The following is a 23,463-nucleotide window of genomic DNA, read 5'->3' as shown; positions in this document are numbered from 1 at the left end:
TGATGTCAACAAATAAGTAGAAAAAAAGTATTAAGCATCATTATTTCATGCATGAAGATCAAACAGGTCGCTTATATAAACGTCATCACCCCCTTCCACTCCACCTGTTGTGAAGTTTCCTGAATATCTCCTGCTGTGCTCACACACTAGCTCACCCTGACTTCCCCAGAATATGTACGATGGGGCTGGCAGGAAAAATTCAGGGGCAAGAAAATGGATAATGCAGCTTATCCCAAAAATGTGGGGACAATTTTCAGGAGTTTTGTGCATGTGTGAAAACACCAACAGTGAATGAATTCTTGAGTTATAGCCGAAAACTTTTTATTTGCGACCTTCTCCACCTCCACTCTTGACCTTTAAATTTTTATAAATTCATACTCGAGTCAAAGTGAATATTTTATGCCAGATTCAAACCTCCGGAGGATTTTGTTTTGCTTCTCTTTACCCTTTTGGATCCAGCACCCACTGAGGGGATGTGTGTGTGTCTTTTTTTATATTTTTCATTGAGGATCCTACCTCTTCCCCACAGTGGCGAATCCTAGTCCCTCTCCGGCACGAGGCCTGAGCTCCAGGCCGAACACGTCCCACAGGTCCTCCTCCCTGTACGTCTCCTGATGCCTGAAGACAGAGAGGCGGACGCGCTGGGTGGTGAGCCGCAGCACTGCGATGGACTCGTCGTGAGTGGCCTGCCGCAAGTCTATACCGTTTACCTGAGAGGAAAGAGCGAGAGATGGCTGTTAAGACAGAGACATGTGAGTAATATATTTACTATAACACTTTAAATAGACAGGGACCCCCCTCCCCCTCCCCTCCACCACAGATTGACCAACCATCTGTGGGACATACTGACAATAAAAAAATAAAGATCACAACAGGTTTGCATATATTCTAAAAATTGAAACATATAAAGTTAAATAAATCAATGTGTGTGTGTGTGTGTGTGTGTGTGTGTGTGTGTGTGTGTGTACGTAATACTTCTAAAATCTGGTCTCCAGCCTGCAGCCGCCCGTCTCTCTGTGCTGCTCCTCCATCATTTACTTCATGGACTATTACTGCCCCCTGGTGGAGGGATCAGGAAACACTTATTATTACAGAGAAGCTTACATGTGCACAGGGCTGCCATGTGAGGGGTGGAAAAGAAAGGCGGATTTCTGTCTGTCAGGGGGGGCCTTGAAAAAATAACAGAACATGAAGAAAATTCTGTTCACTTTTAAAAATGTATTTATTTTTTTAATGGCGCTCTCAAGGCTTTACCACGCACACAAAGTGATGAGTAATTTCCACTGAAAAGCAAATCACCTCTCTCACTGAAAATGAAATATTCTTTGGATAAAAACCTTCACGGACTCTCACTGCCTAATTGGACGGGGGAATATCCGGATGTAAAATAATGATTCTGTATTGATAGAATTATGAGTATGATTTTATCCCGTTTCCTGGAAGGTGTTGCAAAAACCAAACATAAGAAAAATGTTTAAAAAATGTCACGTTTCAGTTGATGAAATTAAAAAAAAAAATCAATGTGTTCCTCTCACCAGCAGAGTGTCAGATCCTCCCACGATGCTGAGGCCCAGGCCCACGCTTCCTTTACAGATCTCTACGATGGTTTCCCTTCCAGCCACAACCGGGCAGCTCAGGGGGTCTGAGGACGTTTCACCTGCTGCTTGTGAATCTGACTGTCCAGTTTGAGAAGTCTGCATGTAAGTGAGGGACGACGGGGTGGAGGAGACGACAGGGAGGGGGAGGGGGAGGGGGGAAGCTGAGCGGGGATCCGACGAAGACGACGGGAGAGGCTGAGCAGAAGAGGCAGAGGGGAGACTCTCGGAGCGGCAGATGGAGAGCTTGACAGTGACCCGGTGTTTGAGAATCAAACTGGACACCTGAGCACAGAAGAGACAGGTGAGTCATAAATCATTAAATTAGCTCGACCTTGTCCGGGGGGGGGGGGGAGGGGGAGGGGGCGCGCTTGTGTGTGTTTATACCTTGTCCAATGACAGCGCTGCCACAGGTTCATCACCCACCGCTATGATCCTGTCTCCAGCCTTCATCCTGCCGTCCTACGTGCACAGAGAGAGAAATGAATGAAATGTGTGATGAGCCACAGAGCTGGAAGTGTGTGTGCACCAGAAGGATGGAGAGGAATGACATTAAAAAATCTAACTCACACCCTCTGGAAAAAACACATCGGAAAAACTGTTGCCTGGGGCCTCATATGAAAAATGTATGACTACATGACGACATCACTTACGAACATGACAAAAATCATCCGAAGGTTAACCTGGTGTAAATACGATCTAAAATACTGATCAGCTGAGGGCTTTACAGCGCGGTGTGCGGCTGCCTTAAAGGTACAGTGACGTGCCGCTCATTCTCAACCCTCAGTCTGATTGATTATTGATTCCAAAAGTTACAGTCAGGAGAATGAGGCTCGGTAGATTCAAAGATATGATGAAATCGTGTGCAAACCTGTGTGCTGAAAAAAATCATTCTGAGGTGCAGAGAAGGATGAGGTGATCACCAAGCTGACACTCTTGATAACAGGCTGTCCCAACATTGAGGTCCAGCACCCATATGGGGTCAAGGGGTCTAATTATTGTTTTTTTTTTTAAATGGCTCAGTGGTGTGGGTTCTCTCCAGGTACTCCGGCTTCCTCCCACAGTCCAAAGACATGCTCGTTAGGTTAATTGGTGATTCTGAATTGTCCATAGGTGTGAATGTGAGTGTGGCTGATTGTGTGTCTCTATGTCAGGTCTGTGATTGACTGGAGAACATTGGAGGGTGTACCCAATGAAAGCTGAGAAAGGCTTCAGCCCCCCCATGACCCAGGACAGGAAAAAGCGGTTTATATAATGGATGGATGGGATGGAAAAAATAATCATTGTAGCATTCTTCCTGAAACAAGCTACAAGATGTTCTTCATTTTGCATGCAAAACACTAACAAACTTGCAGTATCTCAGCCTGTCTCTCATCCATTCATCATGCGTCCTGCGTTCATTTCCAGCCTTGTTAATACGAGCTCAACTAGCTGTAAACGTGCATGCTAAACCCGACAGTGGGCATGCACTTCTGGCCCAGGAGGAGGGGCCCAGTTTGACTGTTGTGCGTACAATCTGTGACAAACATTTCTAAAGACTCTATGTCTAAACATCATTTTTTTTCTACATAAAAAGCATTGTAAATGTTGCTTTTGCCCTTTTTTGTTCTTTATGATTACCATTTCCCCCCAGCCTTTCTGTAAAAATGACCCGAGTTCATGTTCAACCTGCAGGTTCTCCATCATGGGGATACCATCTTTGATTAACAGCTGTTGTTCGAGGTTCGGTGTGTCAGTCTTTAGCCAGTTCTTAGTGAGATCTATCTTTGCTGCAGTGAGGAGAATCATGTCTCCTGTGTGCACAGATCCTTTCTAAATGTCAGGAAGGATGTCCCAGGTATAAATGAAGATCACTGTTTTGAACATCACTTGCTTAGAAAGTAAGATGCATCATAACCGCTGTCCAATAGATGAAGTAGTTGAAGCAGATTAAATATTACAGATGCTAATGCCTTCATGTCTCCGTTGTAATAATCCGATAATACAATAAACCACTCTGACAGGGGCCCACTGTATTTCTGTCAGGTGAATAGTTCTTCTCCTGAAGTAAAACAACAACTGCATATCAATAATAAATGAACAGGTGGTGATTCATGCTACAGGCTACACCCAGGAGATGAGCTTCCCTCTGGGAGAAGGCGTATTCATGTTACTGATGACGATGTGGAGGATGCTTCTGATGATGTCACACCTTACTGGCAGTGCCGTGCGGGATTAGGGACCTGACCACCACGCCGTCCTTGGACTCCTCCTCAGCCATGCAGATGCCGAGACCGACGTGGTCCTGGAAATGTTAAGTTAAGACATTGACACAAGATTGACACAAGACCAAAACTTTTTTTTCTATCTTTAAAAGTCCCATCTTTAAAGCTGTTTTATCCCTTACTGTGATGTGAACAAGCAAATCCAAATAGACCAGTGGTACTCAATTGGTGGGTCGGGACCCAAAAGTGGGTCACAGAACTGATATTAGTGGGATGCAAATGTGTGCATGGAAAAAAAAAACCTGTATCAAAGTCTATAAATTGATTTTAAACATATTTGTTTTGTACCATTTCATTGCTCTGCGTCACATGTGTTGTACCGTCTGAGGACAAAACTGTGCAATGAAGATCTGACAAAGTATGTGGACACATCAAGACATTTCATGACCTTTACATTTTAAAATGTTTAGGATCCACAGGAACCCGGTAGATGCTTTTATTTTGGTAGATAACGTGGATATGATTTGTGGATGTGGAAAGGATACATAAATGATTTTCATTCATGTCAAACCTGCATAAGTCAGTGACAAACTTGGGCCACCCCACATTTAACCCCTGACCCTAAAAAACCTGGATCTGCCCCTGCTGGAAGGTCTTTTCATATTCTCTCATTTACATGTATTTTGTGATGGTGAAAGTTTGCTTCCTCTTAACCAGTTGCTCGAGCTGTTAGATAAGAGCAGCTGGAGGATAAACAACAGTTAAAGCCAAGGTATTGCACCTGAGGTAGGATGATGTGTTGGATGTCTCTGGATAATCCTCCACGCTGTGCAGAGTCGACTTCATCCTCGCACTCTGTTCTGGATCCCTGGGTTTGACCCGCAGCTGCTTTATTCCTACGAAGAAAACAATATTAATATAAATAAATAGAAGAAGAAACATGAGATGTATAAACTCCACCAACCAGACCGCTCTCCATGTCACCTGATGAGAATGATCTTGACGTTGGACGGAGTGTTGTTGATAATGGTGGAGGCGTTCTGGTGACTCCGGCCGTACAAGATCTGCCCGTTGATCTGGAAAGAAAGATCAGGGCAAGTTTTGCTTGACACTTTGTTTTGTTTTGGTTTTCCTGTGTTCACTCTTTCCCCACCTTTTCATCGTTTTTTTTCTGCCGTGTTTCTTCTAATTCCCCTCCCCCTCTCTGCTGCTGCCGCCGGAGGCTTCTCGATTTTATTTTTTTCCCCTCATCATCTCTATTACATGGTTTGTTCGCTGTAAGAAATCCAGCACAGCACCAGCCATCTTTCAAATGGTAATTTGTCTGATAAATCTACTGTGCTGGTACTCAACGCTGTCTACTCATCCATGCCTCCTCCTACCCACAACCCACTGCTCTCTTCATGCTGCTCTCGATTTTAAATCTGATATTTTTTGTCTCTCTAGGATTGCATTCCTTCTCCACCACTAAAAAAAATCCCTCCAATCTGTTAATCTCCGCCTTACCTCCAGTAGCTCATCCCCAACCCATATCCTCCCATCTACACCAGCAGGTCCTCGAGGGTCTATATCTGCCACGTAGACACCCATGCGGGCCCTCGAATCCTCCTTGTTCCCCGTGAGGCTGATTCCCAGGCCCTGTGCCGCGGGGCTCTTCTCCAGCTCAATCATCTGGAGCTTCCCAGACAGGCTGCCATAACGCTGGAGCATCTTTTCTAGGAGAGGCAAGGGTTTAACAAACACGAGGGGCTGTTAGGAAGGAAGATGTGACGGGTATGTCAAAGAAAGAGTGAGGAGAAAAGCTACACGTAATGACTGACACTTCAGGCGGAGACGAGGCGTCACAGCCCAGAGGAGCTCGTGTGAGTGTGTGTGTTGCTGCAATTTGTCTGGAAGGGATGTCAGTCATGTCGACGGATGTCTATGTTTTTTTTTTGGTATACAGCACGTATAGAGAGTGACTGGATTCAGCTTGCATGTGAAAGCGAAAGTGTATGTGTGGGCTTGCATGTGTACATGTGCATGTGTGTACAGTATTGTGAGTGTGCATCATTAAAAAAAAGAAGAGAGAAAAATGTGTGTGTTTGGGTTCCTGAGTGCTCGCTAATGAATCCATGTGTGTGCACGCCTGTCAACCTGTCCGCGTGCTTTAACATATGTACATGTGTGTGTTTGCAGGACTTACATTTAATGTGTGAAAAGGAGAACGGTTGACACAGTCTCTACTGAAGGTATCATGTGGAGATTGATCATTGTTGTTGTGAGTTGTTTTTTTAAAATTGTTTTATCACACTCGTTTATCTGTTGAGTCTGGGTTCAGCAGTACGATATGTTAAAGGCTTTATGTGTGATTTTTTTTGATCCAGCAGATGTCGCCCTTGAGCACCAGCATGAAACCAAAACAACTCGCGCTGCATTGTTGTGTTAGCATGCTAATGCTAGCGATCTTTATTATGCTCGTATCTTCACACTGCATGTAAATTTACCTGAAATGAGCGTGATCTAGAAACACAGTTAAGCAGTGAGTACAGTATGTTATTCTTCTTTTCTCTAGTCCCTCAATTAAACAACTTTTATACGAGAGGGGAGGAGTCAGCCGCTGTCCCGACGATGTAAACAAACTGAAGATAGGACTCTGAAAACTCTGAAAACATCACAGGCAGTGGGACTCGGGTGTTACACCCATTGTAGACAGTCATGACTCACAGAGTTATTTTCAGAGGATATACTTGATTTCTATTATATTTAAGTGTGAAAAAAAATCACATATAGACGGCGGCTTTGTTCGGGCCAAATCAGCGGTAAGAGCAAGAAAAGAATCCGATTTTTCTTTTGATGTACTTGCAATTGAAGGGAATAAAGTTTGCCGGTGTGACATCATCATGATGCGGATTTGTAAGAAGGAAATAAGTCAAGATTATCACATCATTTAAAGACATGTATATAGGGAATGTAGTAGCATTGTTTAAAAATATTGACTTTGTAAATCACAATTCTTTAGATACAGGCAAATCTGTACTTTTCTCCAAAACAGAAACCCAGATTTTCCCAACCTTCCAGACTGAACTCTTATCCACCAACCCATGAAACCTGCACAATGTACAAAGGGTTCTAGTCCTGTAATATGTGTTCTTATCCCCCTCACTGCGCCCCTCCTCTTTAGAAAAATATAAAGATGAGATAGGAGGAGGACCTGGGCGAGGCAATTACTGAAAACATGTGGGAGGTGAATCTGCATCGAGTTCCACTCCTCTTCAATTTGCACTTTTTTTTTTGGTAATCAGAGATTTGCTGAACGGCTGCCATGACGCAGCGTCGAGCGAGATTTGTGTCTCAAGTTGGTTCAAATTTCATTTCTAATGGATTGCTGACTGCACTTTCATGTAGATATCTTCTTCTCCCTCGTGAACTAAAGCTTTCTGATGCGTTATTGGTCAACACAGCTCGGACTACAAACGTCCCGCTGACAAAAACATGCTGAAAATCCAAGCTCCCTGTGTACAGATTCTACATTTTGATGCAGAACCTGTCCATAGAGACGACTCTTTATACTGCTCGTTGGTTTTTGCAGCTCATACAGAGATATCAGCATCAATTTCAGACTGTTTCAGAGCCAGCTAAAAACTTTCTCACAGGAGTTTTACATTTCAGCAACATGTTTTTTTTTTTTTTTTTTATGCCGGGGGGGAAAAAAACTTGAATTCTAAAAGATGAACATTCATACGTCTGCACACGGGCTCTCCAAGAACATATTAAGCCAAGGTCGACTTAATATTCGAATGGCATGAAAATCATTTGCTCATATAGCTCTTGGTGACTTTCAAAAGTAGACTATTAAATGCTGTTGGTCATTGTGATAACTCACAGAGTAATTCCTGACTGTGTTTGACACAGCTGACATGTTTATCACAGTATTACAGCTCTGTCTTTTATAATGGATGTGTGTGGAAAGGTGGGCCCCTACACTAAATTTTCTAACACAGCTCCTTTCGCTAGGGGGGCTTCGAGGGATCCCTGTGTGTGTGTGTGTGTGTGTGTGTGTGTGTGTGTGTCTGACATCTTTATGGTGCAGACTCACTCCTGCCGGCGTCGTCCTTGTCCTCAGCCGCAGCTGTGATTGCCGTCGTGACCGTAACGGGGCTCCTTCGATGCTTCCTCTCCGACGCCGGCGAGGGTACCTTTGGGAGACGTTTTTTGCATTATTGAACAGGCAGAGTTGGGGATGCCTCAGGGGTCCTTCAGGCAGGAGTTGGACTACCCCTGAGGCTTTGCTCAGCGTGCTTGATGTAGCAGTGGGGAAACTGATGAACGGGATGAATTAATGAACACAGTTTTAATGTCGGCTAAAAATAACATGAAAGATGACCAGAATCATGCATTATTTTGTATCCGACTTATAAGTGCAGGGGGGGAAAAAATAACATCAAACGACTGTGCTGTCTATTTAGAGAGTTAGGCATCTCCACCAAAGAGAAAAACAAAAGGGCTTAAACAAACAAGGTAGCTGCGAGGGACTTTGAACTACAAGGGTTCTATCTACAAATATGCACGTTAATTAAGTTTTTGGAAGTTGGCCCTCAGTGCAAATGCTAATGCAAGGGTTCTTTTAAGATGCTGCAAACTCACAATATCACACACACACACGCACATTTGTACTGACCTTAAAGGGGGTGGGAGTGAAGGGGTTTGTAGGGGAGAGACTAAGGAACAGACCACTGAGCTTCTCTGATTCCTATAATCACGAGGCGGGGGGGGGGGGAGAAGGCACAGATAAGAGGACGACACACATCATCATCACCACCCAAACACAAGTCTTCCTCTTGAAATCTCTTTTTTTTTGGAATGCCATGTGGGTGTCAGTGATTCATCTCTCTCTATATATACAATAGCGTATACATAAGATTCTCTATACAATACAGGACACACAGCCAAACATCAGCTCGTGTGTGGGAACAGAAACGGACAAAAAAAAACGATTTGTACAGCTTGTCATCTGCTCCTCAAGCTGCGGTCACGACTTTAAAAAAAACACAACAAAAAGCAGACGACTGCTGTTTGACGTCATCGCACAGAATATATTATAATCATCATTTTCTTTACTTAACCTTCATAATCCTGTGGATGGAGTGGATTTATCACATCCTTAAACTGACCTTTCTAAACAAACTTTTAATGTGTGATTGTTTGTGGTCATTGGCTGCTGTCGAATGTGCTGTATGTAATGTTGCTATGTTAGTTAGTTTGTACTACACTGTCTATGTTATCTTGATCTTTCTATTTTCAACTAATGTACAGTGTCTTCGAGTGTCTTGAAAAGCATAAAATGCATTATTATTAGCAATGTTTATCGGCCACAAGAAGGCCACAATATTCACCATTAGCTAGTTGCTAATTAGCATGCTAATTAGTAGCATACTGGCTGCGAAACAAATCTGGAAATTGCGTCTCCACGGTCAGTTATTTCCTGAGCAATGCCGACGTGCCCTTGAGCCAGACACAAGACGCTGGCGATTTGAGTAATCAGAAGACTAGAAAAGCGCCATACAAGCTCAAGTGGTTGTGTCCATTTACTGCAGCGGGCGTCTCCCTACAACATCGGCGGGTTTTATCCCAGTTGATCTGAGAGGTGAACAATTCAAGTTCTATAACTTCCTGACTTATTATCCATAAGCCGTAGTGAGGAGGGTAATGAAGGTAAACTCTTAGACTATGGTCATGTAGAATATGAAACTAATAAGAGCTCAATAAAGACCAATAAGCAGCCAGTATGATAATTAGCATGCTAATAAGCAACTAGTGAACATTGTGTTGCCTGACTTGTATTATTAAAGCAGAAACCAGCAGAGTGAAGCTCAAAGTGTCCGGAGGATCAGTGTTACCTTGCTGCAGTTGGAGTTGGGCTGCGGTGCTGGAGTCAGTCTCTCGTGGTTGGTGAGCATAGGGGACTGTGGGCGAAACACAAGATGCAGAGTAGGCAGATGAACAATCTATACCACTGTGAAACAAAAAAAAATGCTTCAAATGTTGTTACATCAAATATGTTATGCTATATGCATTTGTGTCCAGAGGACGTTATATCGTATAGCTACAAACTCCCACACGCTACCTCGCAGAAAACTTATGATGGAGTCGTCCAACAGAACATAAAGTGCACCTTCTGTTTGCTTTTGTCGAAGACTGAATCAGTGTGTAAGAACCTTAGAGCCTCGGGAGAATCCCCGGACACAGTGTGTGATGTTTACACACCTGAACATACATTGCACTATGGAGCCGAGGTGAGTTCATAATGTGCTATGGGGGGCTGTTCTCTGAAGTACCTGAGATCTGTGCTGCCCAGACTGAACCAGGAAGACGAGAGAGTACCCTGCCCTGCGGATGGCCTCCACCGCATGCTCGTGGCTCGCGTCTCTAAGGTCCACACCGCTCACCTTGACCGAGTCAGAACACACAGATCAGATATTTAGAACATGTGTTCACTTTGTTCACTGTCATTGTGGGGCTAATAGTAGTAGCCTTTGTGCGCTAATGCCAGGAAGCAGATTCTTAACTTCAATAACTAACCCTGACGAGTTCAAGAGCCACAGAGATTACTACAAGTATCAGTGTTTTAAGAACGAGGGCTGATGATGAACACGTTAGAGCCAGTTGTAAAGACTCAGTGTTTATGAAGGGTCTTTTGTCAAGAAAAATCTGAATCTTTTAAAAGCTTCCTGTGCTTCAATGCCAGAAACACAAGGCTGCACAATTTCTTTTAAAAAAGTTAGAAATCATGTTCAATTTTATAAATCCAGTTTTGTGATATGTAGCTAGGGTTGGAAAGGGGTGGAAAATTTCTGGTAAATTTCCGGAATCTTTCCATGGGAAGTTAAGCTTGGTGATTTTTTGGAAATATTCCACATCAGAAACTTCCATGGGAATTTTTGGGAATTTATAGGAATTGACTGGAAATTGAGGGTCATTTAATGGAACTGCATCATATCCAAGCATAAATATAAACATTTTGTTTTGTCATAGGCAGACATCCATGACAAAATAGTACAATTAAAAAACATGACATCTGTGCATGTGATGGAGGAATGCACAGCGCATGTAGGGGGCGTGGCCTCAATAGCCCTGCGGTAAGCAGCGTGCTATGTGCATGTGATTGAGGAACAGCGTAGATATTCAAGTGTACCTGCATGAAATCTGGTTGTTTTAGTCAAGATTATGCTAAAATATATTATCCCCAATGATATTTAAGTTCCCTGTTAAGGGCCAACCTTCAATTTAGTTAAATTCCCGTTTATTCCCATTAATTCCTGTGAATTCCCATGGAAAGTTTCCAACTATGAAAACTCCCAGAATTTTGAAACCCTATATGTATCACATCATGAGTTGAGTATATTTCTACATCCAGAGATAAAAAAAAAAAGACAGATGCCAATAAGCAGCAGATACGCGGAATCAGATTTAGCTTTACTTACTTTTGAGTTTTTCTAACGCTCAAAAGCTCTCATCAAGAATGAAAAGGCATTACCACACACATGCACAAACACACACACACGCGCACACACACACACACACACACACACACACACACGCACACACACACACACACACACACACACACACACACACACACAAACACACTAATACCTCCAGTATCCTGTCTCCAGTCCGGAGGGTGCCATTATGTGCTGCCGGGCTGTCGGGGCTGATGCTCTTGATGAAGACTCCCCTCATCATCTCCCCACTGCTCAGTCTGCGGCCCATGCCTCTGCCTCCCATTATGCTGATACCCAGGGACTGACCTGGTGCTCGAGTCAGCCGCACACTGCAACACACAGCGCCCAAATGAGGCACATCCACACATACTCCAGAGGAAAAAAAGCCTCCTCACAGTGTGTGTGTACGGCGGTGATCAATGTATGTCTTATGTATACTCTCTACTCTGTTTGAAGCATTACTGCAGAAACGCACAAGAAGGAGAATTAATCCAGTGGCTGTGCCTTTTTTTTTTTTATTCCTTTCACTTTATCCTCTGCTTAGGGCTGCGGATAGAGTTTCAGAGATTAAGTCAAAACAATAGATTATTATACCTGCCGGGGAGAGACACACAAAAGCTGCTCTTTGCATGCAGCGCAGCTTATGTGATTTATCCGAGCAGGATGCAGTCGTAAACGCGATAAGTACAGCGCGTGGAAGTATTCGCCCGTCTTCCAGGCAAGAGAAATGTGAACGTGGTTGAGTCCTGCGTTGTGCTACTCTAACCCCTCCCGTGAACATAACCTCAGCACACGAGGATTTCGCTAAGCCTTTCGGGGGCGGGGGGGGGGGGGGGGCAGCAGGAGGATAAAGGCCATCATGGGTCGGGGTTTTGATAAAAGTGGGAGAAGATGGAAAAACTCTAATGACAAAAAAAAGCGAATGACTTAATACTTACATCACGGATTCACTAACCTTCTGGGTTGATCCCACGATACCGCCGCTTGAGAATAAAGCTCCTCTTCTCCCTCGCACTGACCGTCCACCTTTACCTCCAGCTTTGGTACTTTCACATCTCCACTAGGCGCGCCCTTCTTCTCCTCTGACCTCCCTTCAACTTGTTTTGTTTCCTGCCTTTTCATGTGAGGCAGAGATTTTGGAATCTGCCAACTGATAGCAAAAAGAAAGGAACATACAATAATTAGATGTGTGTGATGGTAAATGGGGGAAAGAAAAATCATGATTATGAACAACAGTTCTTATTTTTTTTTTAGGTATTTTTTGGGCATTTTTTGCCTTTTTTCGATAGGACAGCTGTAGAGAAACAGGAAATGCTGGGAGGAGAGAGAGAGAGGGGGCCGACATTCCGCAGAGGGCCGAGGTCGAGGTCGGATTTGAACCCACAGCCGCTATGATTGGGACTATAGCCTCTGTACATGGGGTGCAACATTTCTTTCAAATTTTACGACAAAACTAACTCCAAAACACACCAGAAGCCAGAAATGGTGGACGGTTGGGCTTAGGGCTAGCGACCCCAACTTGAAAAGAACATATATGCTACATTAACAGATAGACGGACTCAAACCCTGGCAGTTTCTCAGAAAGTGGAATTATTATACAACCGGCACCCTGGTCTTAATAATGTTCCCCAGATCGCTTCATTAAGGCTCCTTCATCTGCAGCTGTGTGACGTTTTTAATCAAACATCATCATATCCATGCTGCTGTCACAGTCAGCGCCCAAGAAATGGTCGTCGTATTCCTCTATACCAGGGGTCATCAACTACATTTGTACAAGGGCCAGCTTTATTTCTTGACAGACCCTGTGGGGGCCGGACTTTAAAATATGCTTGCACATAAGCCTGACTGCTGTCAGTGTCGAAGGGGAAATGTTATTTCTGCCATTAATGTGAGTATTTCAGCTTTGGGATTTTATTTCTATGTGTTTCGTTTAACCGCTCGAGATAAATTATATTCTGTAGGGACGGATGGGAAGCTTTTGGGGGGCCGGATGTGGCTAGCGGGGGCACAGGTTGATGATCACTGCTCTATACGGTACAGTCAGTGGCAGAAACAAAGCATCTCTCAAGATATCATCTTGAGTTTTGGAAAATGATTCCAGGCCATCCTTCTTCATTTTCCGACTAAAAAGGGTCTCACCTATCCAAAGAAACATCCCATGGATTTTTCTCTGGAGTAAGTAATGGTTACTTAAAGCGCCCACACTGTGAATAAAGTGGCCTTCCACTGGATCACACTTGAAGGAAATGCTGCGGATAACAAGAAACCTTGGTGTACTTTGTTATTTTTTTAAGTCCTGACCCACTGTGACACTCGGCCAGAAATGACTTTTATTGGCCGGGCCTTGAGAAGATCCACTTCTTCAGGTCCAAATGGCCCTGAAAATACGCATTTTCTGCCAGCGAGTTCACATTAAGGTTGTGTCTTTGTGTGCATGTCTGTGTGAGTGAGGGGGTGTTAACACAAATACACACACATATATATATATAGAGAGAGCGTATCTGTATATATACACTGTATATATGTGTGTGTGTATGTGTGAAAGTGTGGAAGAAAAAGGTAGAGAAGGAGAGAATTTTTCATGAATATATTTAACGGTGGAGAGCTGTAATAAGCCCGTGGAGGTGAGTGATAGTGGTGCTATCTGCACAGCAGGAGCCTATAGCCAGTTAAGTTACAGAAGAGGCCAGAACAAATGGTTCCACCAGGCCCTGAAAGAGAGCGGCCAAGAGAGGGGGGGGGGGGTTGGGCCGTGGTTAGCGAGGAGGGTGGGGGGGGCAAAGAGAAAAAAAAAAGACCAGAGCGAGATGACCGAGGGAGAGAGAGAGACATGAGAGACAGATGTAAGACACAAAGAGTCAAGAGAGCGGTCCAGCAGAGGAGGAGACAATGTACTGAAAGATAAGAGAAGAAGAAAAGGCTGCGGAGAGAGAAATGGGAGTGAGGGGAGGAAGGAGAAAGGCAGAGAGAGGGCAGGAAGATGGAGCGAAAGCGGCGTCAGACAGAAGCGAAACAATTCATTTTCGCTGACAGTCAGCACTGAGATCCATAAGCGGACGGCTAAATATAACTCAGAGACATTCAACATTCAGAGACGTGCGTGTGCTTTTTTTTTTTTTTTTCACCACCGAGAAGAATGGAGAAGGGGAAACGATGGACTGGAAGAGACTCGCGGCCGAGCTGGTTGCAGACGCTCTGAAAAACACTTTGTTTCCTCACGGACACGCTTAATTAAAGTGGCAAGATAATAACTCTGATCATTAGCGTGACTTAATCTGCCGGGTAATTGAATTATGTGATGTGTTGCAGTCATAAAACGCTCTCTGCTGTAAAAAGATCTCAAGCCTGAGGTGAACGCTTTGAAACGACTGCCATCAGGTAGAACATTTCAAAGGTGTGAAATCTCTGCTGCAAACAACATGTAATAAACCGGAGCCTTGATGTCTAATAAACCCTGAGACGGGTTTATCTCGCACTCTGGGGGCCTGAGTAAGGATTAGCCGACCATAAATAATATCTATATAACATCTTGATTTTTTACATTACCTTGAGTCAGGGGCCGGCGTGATGGTGTGGACCACAGCTGAGCCTTTGGACGCAGCGCTGAAGGACCCCGAGGCTCGGACGGCGGCCGGATTTGGGGCCGCGGCTCTGGCTTTGAACGAGGCGGAAGGTTGGAGGGCGGATGAAGACGGAGTGAAAGCCGCGGCTCTGACTCGACCGAGGGATCTGGTCGAGGCCGAGGCCGAGGCAGGTTCTGGAGATGGGGCAGCCGGAGTAGGGGAGGGTGGGGTGCTGTCTACTGAGATGGACGCCAGAGGGGGTAAACACAGGCGGCTGCGGTGCTCGTCCACCTGGTGGGCTGGGACATATGTTACGCTGAGGGTAGGGGGGGTGTGGGAGAAGAAAAAAAGTGAGGGCGGGGTGGAAAGAATTAAAATACTGACATGACTTCCATTTTTTAGGTCAAAGTTGCACAAAAAAACGTACAAATATGATGACAAGGAAACAGACAAATGAATGGTTTGATGGATTATTTCTTCTGCCAGTGAGGGACAAACTAATAGTGTTATGTTTTCTCATGTCCCGGAAAGTAAGCCTTTATTACTTTGCTTATTGACCACTAATTAGGGCTGGGTATATTGATACCATTATTGAGACTCTGTAACGACCCGAAACTTTATTGATACCACTTTTCTATAATTTGGGGGAAAGATGAGGAGACGAAAAGCTTTTAACAGAACTGAAATTGTCTTTATTGATTTAGAACTGTAATTTAATTTTAAGGAGATCTATAATGCTGATCCATATTTAAATACTTACATGTAATGTTTAGAGCCCGACTAATTCATCAGCCAGCCGATAATATCGGCCGATATCAGCTTATTGATATGACTATCTGTATCGGCTAAATCTTAAATATGCACAGAACGTCTTCACACGTTTGCCGTCCTTCAGTTTGATTTTGAATAACTTTATTCGACAATGGATGTATGTTTGTGCATCACTGATTTGACTTAAAAGTTTTAACTTTTTTTACACGAGATGTAGCGTTACGTTACCACGTTATCCACAAGACTTGATAGCGGTTTTGATAAGCTAAAAGAGTATTGATTTTTGTGTTTTGAAAAGTTAGTAACTTAATAGAACCAGGTTTTGCAATCCATCCCTACCTCAAGAGAAGAAGAGAGAGGATTTTATACCACTCGTTACACCGTTTTGTACAGTAAATATAACAAGGCCCGACCGATATGGAATTTTCGGGAGAGAAATAAATCTGATACCGATGTATTGGTCAGATATCAATAGTCATGGATAAGCTAATATCGGCTGGCTGATTAATCGGTCGGGCTCTAAACTGTAGAGCAGTTGTATACGGAGGTATATGGAGTATACCCACTTCTAAATCTCCTCTGAGTCACACCAATGACTGATTGACAATATTCAGCAATATGCCGCAATTTTTTCACCTATGGATGAAGACGGGATACCCTCACTTCCCTGTCTCTAATTGGCTAGTTACTAGTCCACATTAACTAAATATGCAGGCGCAGTCTTACATGCCGATGTTTATAACAGACGCTGTTTATCCTCTGCTGGACGGGACACTTAAAAACAAACATTTAGGGGTAAAACTAAGAGTTTACCTTCTTATTTAGGCACCACTACGCCAGCAGATGGTTAGCCTAGCTTAGCCAAAAGACTGGGCAGGGGAAAACAGCCAACCTGGCTCCATCAAGTAATATAATCTGTGTTTGAGTACTTCTAAAGCTCATTTATCAACACTGTATCTTAATCAACACCTTCTGGAGCCGTATGGTTAACAGAAAATGGTCTTCCATATTCTTAAATTACTCCTCACAAGAAACTAATTGAGGAGGTTTCCCAAAGCGTCAAAGCTTAAAGTCTTGTTTTAAAAATGAAAATAGACAGATTTAGGTTCGAAAATAGAAAATAGACAGATTTTAGTGGTCAAACTTTATTTTAATGGTGGCAAAGTGTGTTTCAGATTTTTAGCAGTCAGTTGTTAACACCATTAAAGAGGTCATATTCTGCCCTTTTTGGGGTTCGTATATTTAATCTATGTACCTACTAAAGTATGTTCACAACATCTAAAGTTCGAAAAAAGTGTCTGTTTTCATGTACTGCCGCTCCATGCACCGGCTCGCTTCTGACTCTCTCTCTAAGGCTCTGAAGTGCCCACATTCAGAGTCCCCACGTGTGCCAAGTCTGATCTGATTGGTCGGCCTGTCGGCTCTGCCGTAATTGGTCAGACGCTCAGCACGGTTCTTGGAAATGTCACGCCCCTTTTACCATATTGGGAATGCAGCCACTTTGGCTCCAAGGGGAGTGCTACAGAAGTTAATGGGCATACAACATGAGCTGCTGGGCTTGCCACAATGAGCCAATGGGCTTAGATCAGTGATATCACACTGACAAGACGTCACATTTTTTTCGAGGGGGGCTAGAACCGAGCGTTACATGCAGCTAACGCTGCAGCTAACAGGAGGACGTAGGACAAGCTGCGTTTACGCGGACTTTGAATTTTTGCACATAGATGTGCCTAAACATGCACAGGACACATGGAAAACACACTAAAGAGCATATAAAACCAGAAAAAGCATAATATGACCCCTTTAAGATTTTTTACTAAGCACTGTTTAATAATGCTACATGACATGAAACAAACGGACTGAGGCTGCCGTCTTACATGTCAAATGTTTGATAAGCTCTGATATTAGAGATGTACCCCACTTCTTTAACAACGCTTGTTTATGTAGAAAAAGATGGCGGAAAAAAATGTTAATTTTAACGTCACTATGAGAAACATTTTTTTGGATTTATGACAGCGAGGTTTCTGAAAAAGAAAAACATTTATGATAATGTGTGTTTTGCATAAGCCAGGATCTATGTAAGCCATGGCGTAAACGATGTCATTTAGCCGAAGTGTCAAGGACATCATTAAGCCTCCCCCATCCTCCTGCCTCCATTCTTGTGTGACGCCAGCAGAAGACATGGTTCTCGAAAAATCAGCCGAAAGGAAGGAGCCCGATGTCTCTGTTCCGTTTTTTTTGCGGTGGCAGACTGAATATGGAGGTCCTCTGCGCTAAGCTGTTGTGACTGAGCTGTGCGGACGGCCTGTCTTGTCTCAACAGAGGCGGTTTGATAGTGACAAGCCCTCATCCTTCTATGTCTGTCTTATTCTGAGGCTGCCAAAGCAACTCATCTGCCTCCACTCTGCTCCTCTGCTAGTTTGTCTGCAGCGCTATCAGGAGGAGGCAGCAGCGTGTGCGGCTGAGTGTTTTTTTTTCTGTGTGTGCTTATGATAGAGGAAGATACAGCATGCATGCGTGTGTTCGTCTGTGTGTGTGTGCATCTACGAGAGACTCTTTAAAAAGCTCTTTTATTCAGAAGCACACTGTTCAAGGTGAGATGAGTGATGAATTATTCAGAGATATTTCCCTGTGCTGTTAAAAAAAAGAGGTGTTTTTGGAGGTTAGACCATTGAAAGTCGGTGTGTGTGTGTAAGTGTAGAAAGCCAGAGAGAAACATAGAGGTGGAGAGAGAGCGCGAGTGGGTGTTTTGCAGGGGCGACAGGGGTGGTTGGAGGTGGGGCACGTCTCCAATCAGCCAAACAAGCATTGTCAACGTGGAGCCATAACTGCTGATGTTAGAGCAAGTAATAATTTACCCCGATGTTCCCTCGGGGGCGATCTTTAAAATTTCATCATCTAATCTAATTTAACGCGACTGCAGCGCCTCAGTCAACTCTGACTGCGGAGTCGAAGAAGAAAAAACAAGGTTGTGATGGAGATCCAAAGTGAGATGGTAAACACGAGGAGATGCAGTGAAAGTCATGTCGAGCGACGGCGGACGAGACGTTTATTTTGTTGTTTACAATGAACATGCTGTATACTCACTCATTCCAGTCACACGGACTGTGGAGATCTGCACGGGTAGATCTAGAAAATGTGAGCAGTCAATTCCATTACTTTTTTTTTTTTTTTTATGTCGGTGGTTGATTGTTCTCTGAAATTCCCGAAGGAGCTTTTTTTTTTTTTTTTCCCATTCTTTCTCACATGAAAAATTCAGCCTCTCTCGGTTTTCAAGCAAAGACGTGTTTGAACTGTGGCATGAGAGAAAGTGTATGAGAATGAAATCTGACTAAGTGCCTTGATATTTGACTAGAATCTGTTTAAGATGTGCCTCCCACAAGTACTTTTTGAATTCTGTTGGCCTAATGCACGACCCTCGGTTTACTGCAGGGCCTCTGTGTCAGAGGTTAAGCCTTTCAGCCAAATTTTTGAAGTTTGATGGAATCTAAAAACATCCCTTAATCACACAGTGTCAGCAACATGACCAACCGCAGATTTCATTTTCGAGGTAGTCAGACGTGTCTCACCGTGTCAAACCCTCAAATATTGAATTACAATTTCTTTTAATCTGTTTCCTTAAAATCAGCTGTGCCGTCCCTGTGCACCTTTTGTATTGTTGTTAATGTTTATTACTGTTGTTTGGATTTCTTAAGCCATGTGTCCACTTAACATTTATTTCTGAGCACCAGCGTCTTTTTTCAATTGTTTCTATGAGTGAAGTTGAACACTTTCAACTTTTCAGAAAGGCGCTGTTGGCGCTCTTTTCAAAATGTTAAATATTCCCCGTAGTTTTGCCGCCTACAGATAGAATAGAATTACTTTATTGATCCCAAACTGGGAAATTGTGGCGTTACAGCAGCAGGTTATCCAAACACACAATATTAGCAAAAAACACAATGTTAGCAAATTTAAACACAATATAAATTGAGCTGTGGCTCAGTTGGTAGAGTCGTCGCCTCTTGGGCAAGACACTTAACCCTGCATTGCTCCTGCTGCTTCGGTGGCGGTGTATGAATGGATTACTGTTGTACTTAATCTCTGATGTACGTCGCTTTGGATAAAAGCGTCTGCTAAGTGAATTGTAACATTGTAACAAATACAAAGTAAATGAGCACTAAAAATATCAAAACTAAGAATGGGAATATATACAACCAGGATTTAACTAAGCATAGTCTCAAGGTCGTGTCTTGTACCCACATCCTCTTTGCTCTGCCTCTGATTGGGAAAATAAACGATTAAAAAGTGGATGAGTATCATCATGGCAAACTAAATCTGCTCTTCAACCTCATCTGAAAGCAGTTTCATTTCCTCTAATGGCTTTCTGATAGTTTCATAACATTCAGTTGAGATTTGACTTGAGGTGGGATGATGTCGTTTTCCCGGTATTTTTGATCACACTTATTGGCTTTATTTATAAGACCTCTATCATTTGTGCTGGTAGTCTTATTAAACCCAATATAGCGCCTCCCAACTTTAAAGGAAGGATGTGCGACATTTAACACATAAATACGGCAGAAATCCATATCCTCAGTAAGAGTCATGACTGTCTACAATGAGTGAGAAGCTCGAGCCATGTTTACATGGACGGGACGGCCTTGTGTATGAAGCTGTTTCAGCCAAGGACTAGAGAAAAGAATTGGATTCATTTTACACTCACATGAAGTCATAATATCTGCTGTGAAAAAGACCTTCACTGCAGTTTTTTTTGCTGTATATATTTTCTGTAAAAATCAAAATAATATCATTCTAGCGTCGAGTCCGTAAAAGCTGCTCCAGCCCTCGATGATGCCATGAGGTGTGTCAGAGTCATTTGTGTGTCTCTACTTTGCAACAGTTAAGAAACGTGAAGGCTTCGAGCAGCACTTGAGCCACTGTGAAGAGGATGACGCACGGAGTAATGCACACAAGGCCACGCAGAGGGTTTTTTTTTTTTAAACTGATGAGGATTATTCTGATGGAGGAATTAAAAAGAGCTGCTTGGCATATAAGAGTTGTGCAGTTCACAATGTGACGCCACAATATGGATCACCTGTTCTTTTATCAGCCCAGAACAAAAACCCTCATATACATATTGTGAAGCTGTTGGACAGACGCCGGCTCCTCACCTCATCTCTGGCCCTATGACAGAGAGTCTGCGGAGCATGGCCCTGGCCCTGGCGTTGGTCAGGTTGGAGGTAGGTTCTCCATTGATGGCCAAGATGGCATCCCCAACCCCCAGCCTGCCATCCTGGCTAACAGAGCCCCCCTGGACCACACTGCGCACCAGCATGCCTGAGCCGTCCTTGATAGCACTCACCGACATCCCTGCCAACACGTACACACACACACACACACACACACACACACACAAGCACAGGTGAGTGGAGGGGCTGGCTAAGGCTGCTTTGACTGCATGCCAAACAGACAAGTCGCCCCAAACAAACACCTGACAGCGGCATAATCAGCATAATCAAGACAGACACTAGGCAGATTAGCACACAAACATGGCTACACATGCTTGACATTTACACAGCATCCTCCTTCACAGTCACACCGGCATAAGGTGCACAAACACAAACACATACACACACACACACACATACACACACACACACACACGGAGGGCAGAGGGCACAGGTGAGAGGAGGGGAAACACATGCCAGTCTCATGGACACTTGACTTTGGCATTATCAAGTCAGACACTAGGCGGATTACACACACACACTTCATTAATGCAAACAGGCAGAAGCAGGTAAATCAGGCATCAAACACAGGTACGCACACACCTCATGCACACACACACACACACACACACACACGCTAACGCACACACACACACACAACCTGCAGTCCATAGCTCTCTGCACTATACTACCATGTGAACACATCCACAACACTATGGTTGTACATAATTTGAATTGGTCAAAGAAATGACTTTGAAATGGGGGTTTTTGATTAAATAAATAGTTTATTTTGTTTTTTTGGAGTTACATTCAAATTACAATACAATCATAGTGCATGGAATACATTCACACTGGACACAGATACCGACGCTGACAAAACAAACAGAAGACAAACATTTTAAAGACACGAGAGGAAGCTTGAAGTAGGTAATGATGTCAGTCTCTTGTGTTTAAGTCTATAACACAGTATCAATATATTTATTCTCTACTACTTACATTAGTGCAAAAACTTTAAAGGTCACATATTGTGCAAAATTGACTTTCATACGTCTCCCTAGTCCGTCTACAAACCCCCCAATTATGAGAAAAGTCCATCTTCCCCGTCTTTTGCATGCTCCACTTTTCAGAAAATGTGTGCTCAAACAGGCGGTTTGGAGATTTTCCCTTCATGACATCACAAAGGGCAGTAGCCCCTCCCCCCCCCCCCCCCCCCCCCCCCCCAGGTGGGTGACACTCCCACAGCTAGGTGTTTGTTCTGCCCTCTGAGTCTGCCTTCTCACCGTAAACAACAGGACATGGAGCAAGAAAGCCCAAGCCCTTCCAGAGAGGGGGCGTGGTCAGACACAGCTCATTTACATATTTAAAGGTACAGACACAGAAACAGCCTGTTCTGAGCAGGGCTGAAATAGAGGGGTTTATAGACATGATCAAATACAGGATCAGAGTTGATTTAGAACAAGAAACTTCACACACATGTTTTAGGGAACTCTGAGACTTGTTTAAACTTTTTTGAAAAGGAGAATAATAATATGTGACCTTTAACTATTTATACTAAAATTCCACACAAAAATGTAAAATAGAATTGTGTTGCCCTTAATAAAACCTCTTTAGGATATTATAATCTAACATTTAGTGGGACAGGTTTACAATATTCTTCATATAAGTAAAAACCTCAAGATTAAAATAATCTTTTTTTTTTTTTTTTTATACAAGCAAGGCAAAACATTTTTTTTTGTCTATTTATTCTGTCAAACCTTTTTCTTAAACAATCTGTTCTGTCAGTTGTTGTTGTACAAATGTACAAATCTCTGCACATACAGAACATGTTCCCATGTCTCATCTCCAAAATTGAGCATTAAGTCATAGTAGCACAGACATGGCACCTCATTATTAGAAGATCTTTATATAATGCAAATAAATATTGTACCACAATTAGTGGTGCAATGGATCACATGACTGTTCTGATCACTCCTCACAGTTTGGACCGCATGTGATCGCACATCGATGGAAAATGTTTTGTCAGTATGTGAAATAAAGGTACAGCCTCTAAATCCCTGTGCAGAGTGAAAAGAAGGCAGTGTTTATGTAGTGCAGCCATGTAGGAGCCAATTTAGTCTTTAAAATAAAAAGTGTTTGTGCAGGATTTTTGCAGACTTTCATACAGAAAAAGTGTTTATAAAGTGTATGGATACTTTCTGTCACACGATGCTTTGACTTTTCTCCTCCCGCTCTCCCCGTGTCTGCATTTATCATGCATGCATCAGCTGGTGGTCATTGGATAACAATCAGAAACTTAGCGTTAGTAACATTACCCCGCAGTCTGCTTCACTCTGTAGCTGAACACTTAAGCCAAATAAACTCAGAGCGCCATGTTGGGCTGAAGACTGAAGCTTTTAGTCCCAGAATGCACGCTCCCTGTTTGTTGTTTAGTCTGACTCTCACAAGAACACAAGCTGCAGGAGCAGCCAGTGTGAAGACAGAAAATGAACTGTGTGTATATGTTGCATGTTCAAAATGGTCAAAGCTACAGAAAAAAAAGACCACAACCACACAATAAGTGGTCTTCCTGGACTCCTCCTTCCTTTTACATTCTGTCTTTTGTTTGATTGGGATGCGAGGATTTCTGAGCTTGTAATGCAAGA

At 43.3% G+C, this 23,463-nt stretch overlaps 1 protein-coding gene across 1 annotated transcript in view; it reads right to left on the bottom strand.

Moving 5' to 3' along the window:
* si:dkey-92j12.5 (multiple PDZ domain protein) overlaps positions 1–23,463 on the bottom strand; it is a 50,225-nt gene that overhangs the window by 9,871 nt on the left and 16,891 nt on the right. The window contains exons 20-35 of the mRNA XM_061061386.1: positions 20,765–20,963; positions 14,830–15,162; positions 12,239–12,433; positions 11,435–11,612; positions 10,117–10,227; positions 9,679–9,744; positions 8,460–8,531; positions 7,878–7,977; positions 5,306–5,514; positions 4,784–4,875; positions 4,581–4,695; positions 3,787–3,879; positions 1,983–2,057; positions 1,536–1,880; positions 976–1,059; positions 517–710 (exon numbers count right to left, since the gene is read on the bottom strand). Of these exons, the coding sequence (XP_060917369.1) occupies positions 517–710; positions 976–1,059; positions 1,536–1,880; positions 1,983–2,057; positions 3,787–3,879; positions 4,581–4,695; positions 4,784–4,875; positions 5,306–5,514; positions 7,878–7,977; positions 8,460–8,531; positions 9,679–9,744; positions 10,117–10,227; positions 11,435–11,612; positions 12,239–12,433; positions 14,830–15,162; positions 20,765–20,963 (2,461 nt within the window). The remainder of the gene's footprint in view (positions 1–516; positions 711–975; positions 1,060–1,535; positions 1,881–1,982; positions 2,058–3,786; positions 3,880–4,580; positions 4,696–4,783; positions 4,876–5,305; positions 5,515–7,877; positions 7,978–8,459; positions 8,532–9,678; positions 9,745–10,116; positions 10,228–11,434; positions 11,613–12,238; positions 12,434–14,829; positions 15,163–20,764; positions 20,964–23,463) is intronic.

Source organism: Labrus mixtus, chromosome 2 (assembly GCF_963584025.1).
Source record: "Labrus mixtus chromosome 2, fLabMix1.1, whole genome shotgun sequence".
Lineage (NCBI taxonomy): Eukaryota > Metazoa > Chordata > Actinopteri > Labriformes > Labridae > Labrus > Labrus mixtus.
This window is presented reverse-complemented; position numbering and strand designations above follow the sequence as displayed.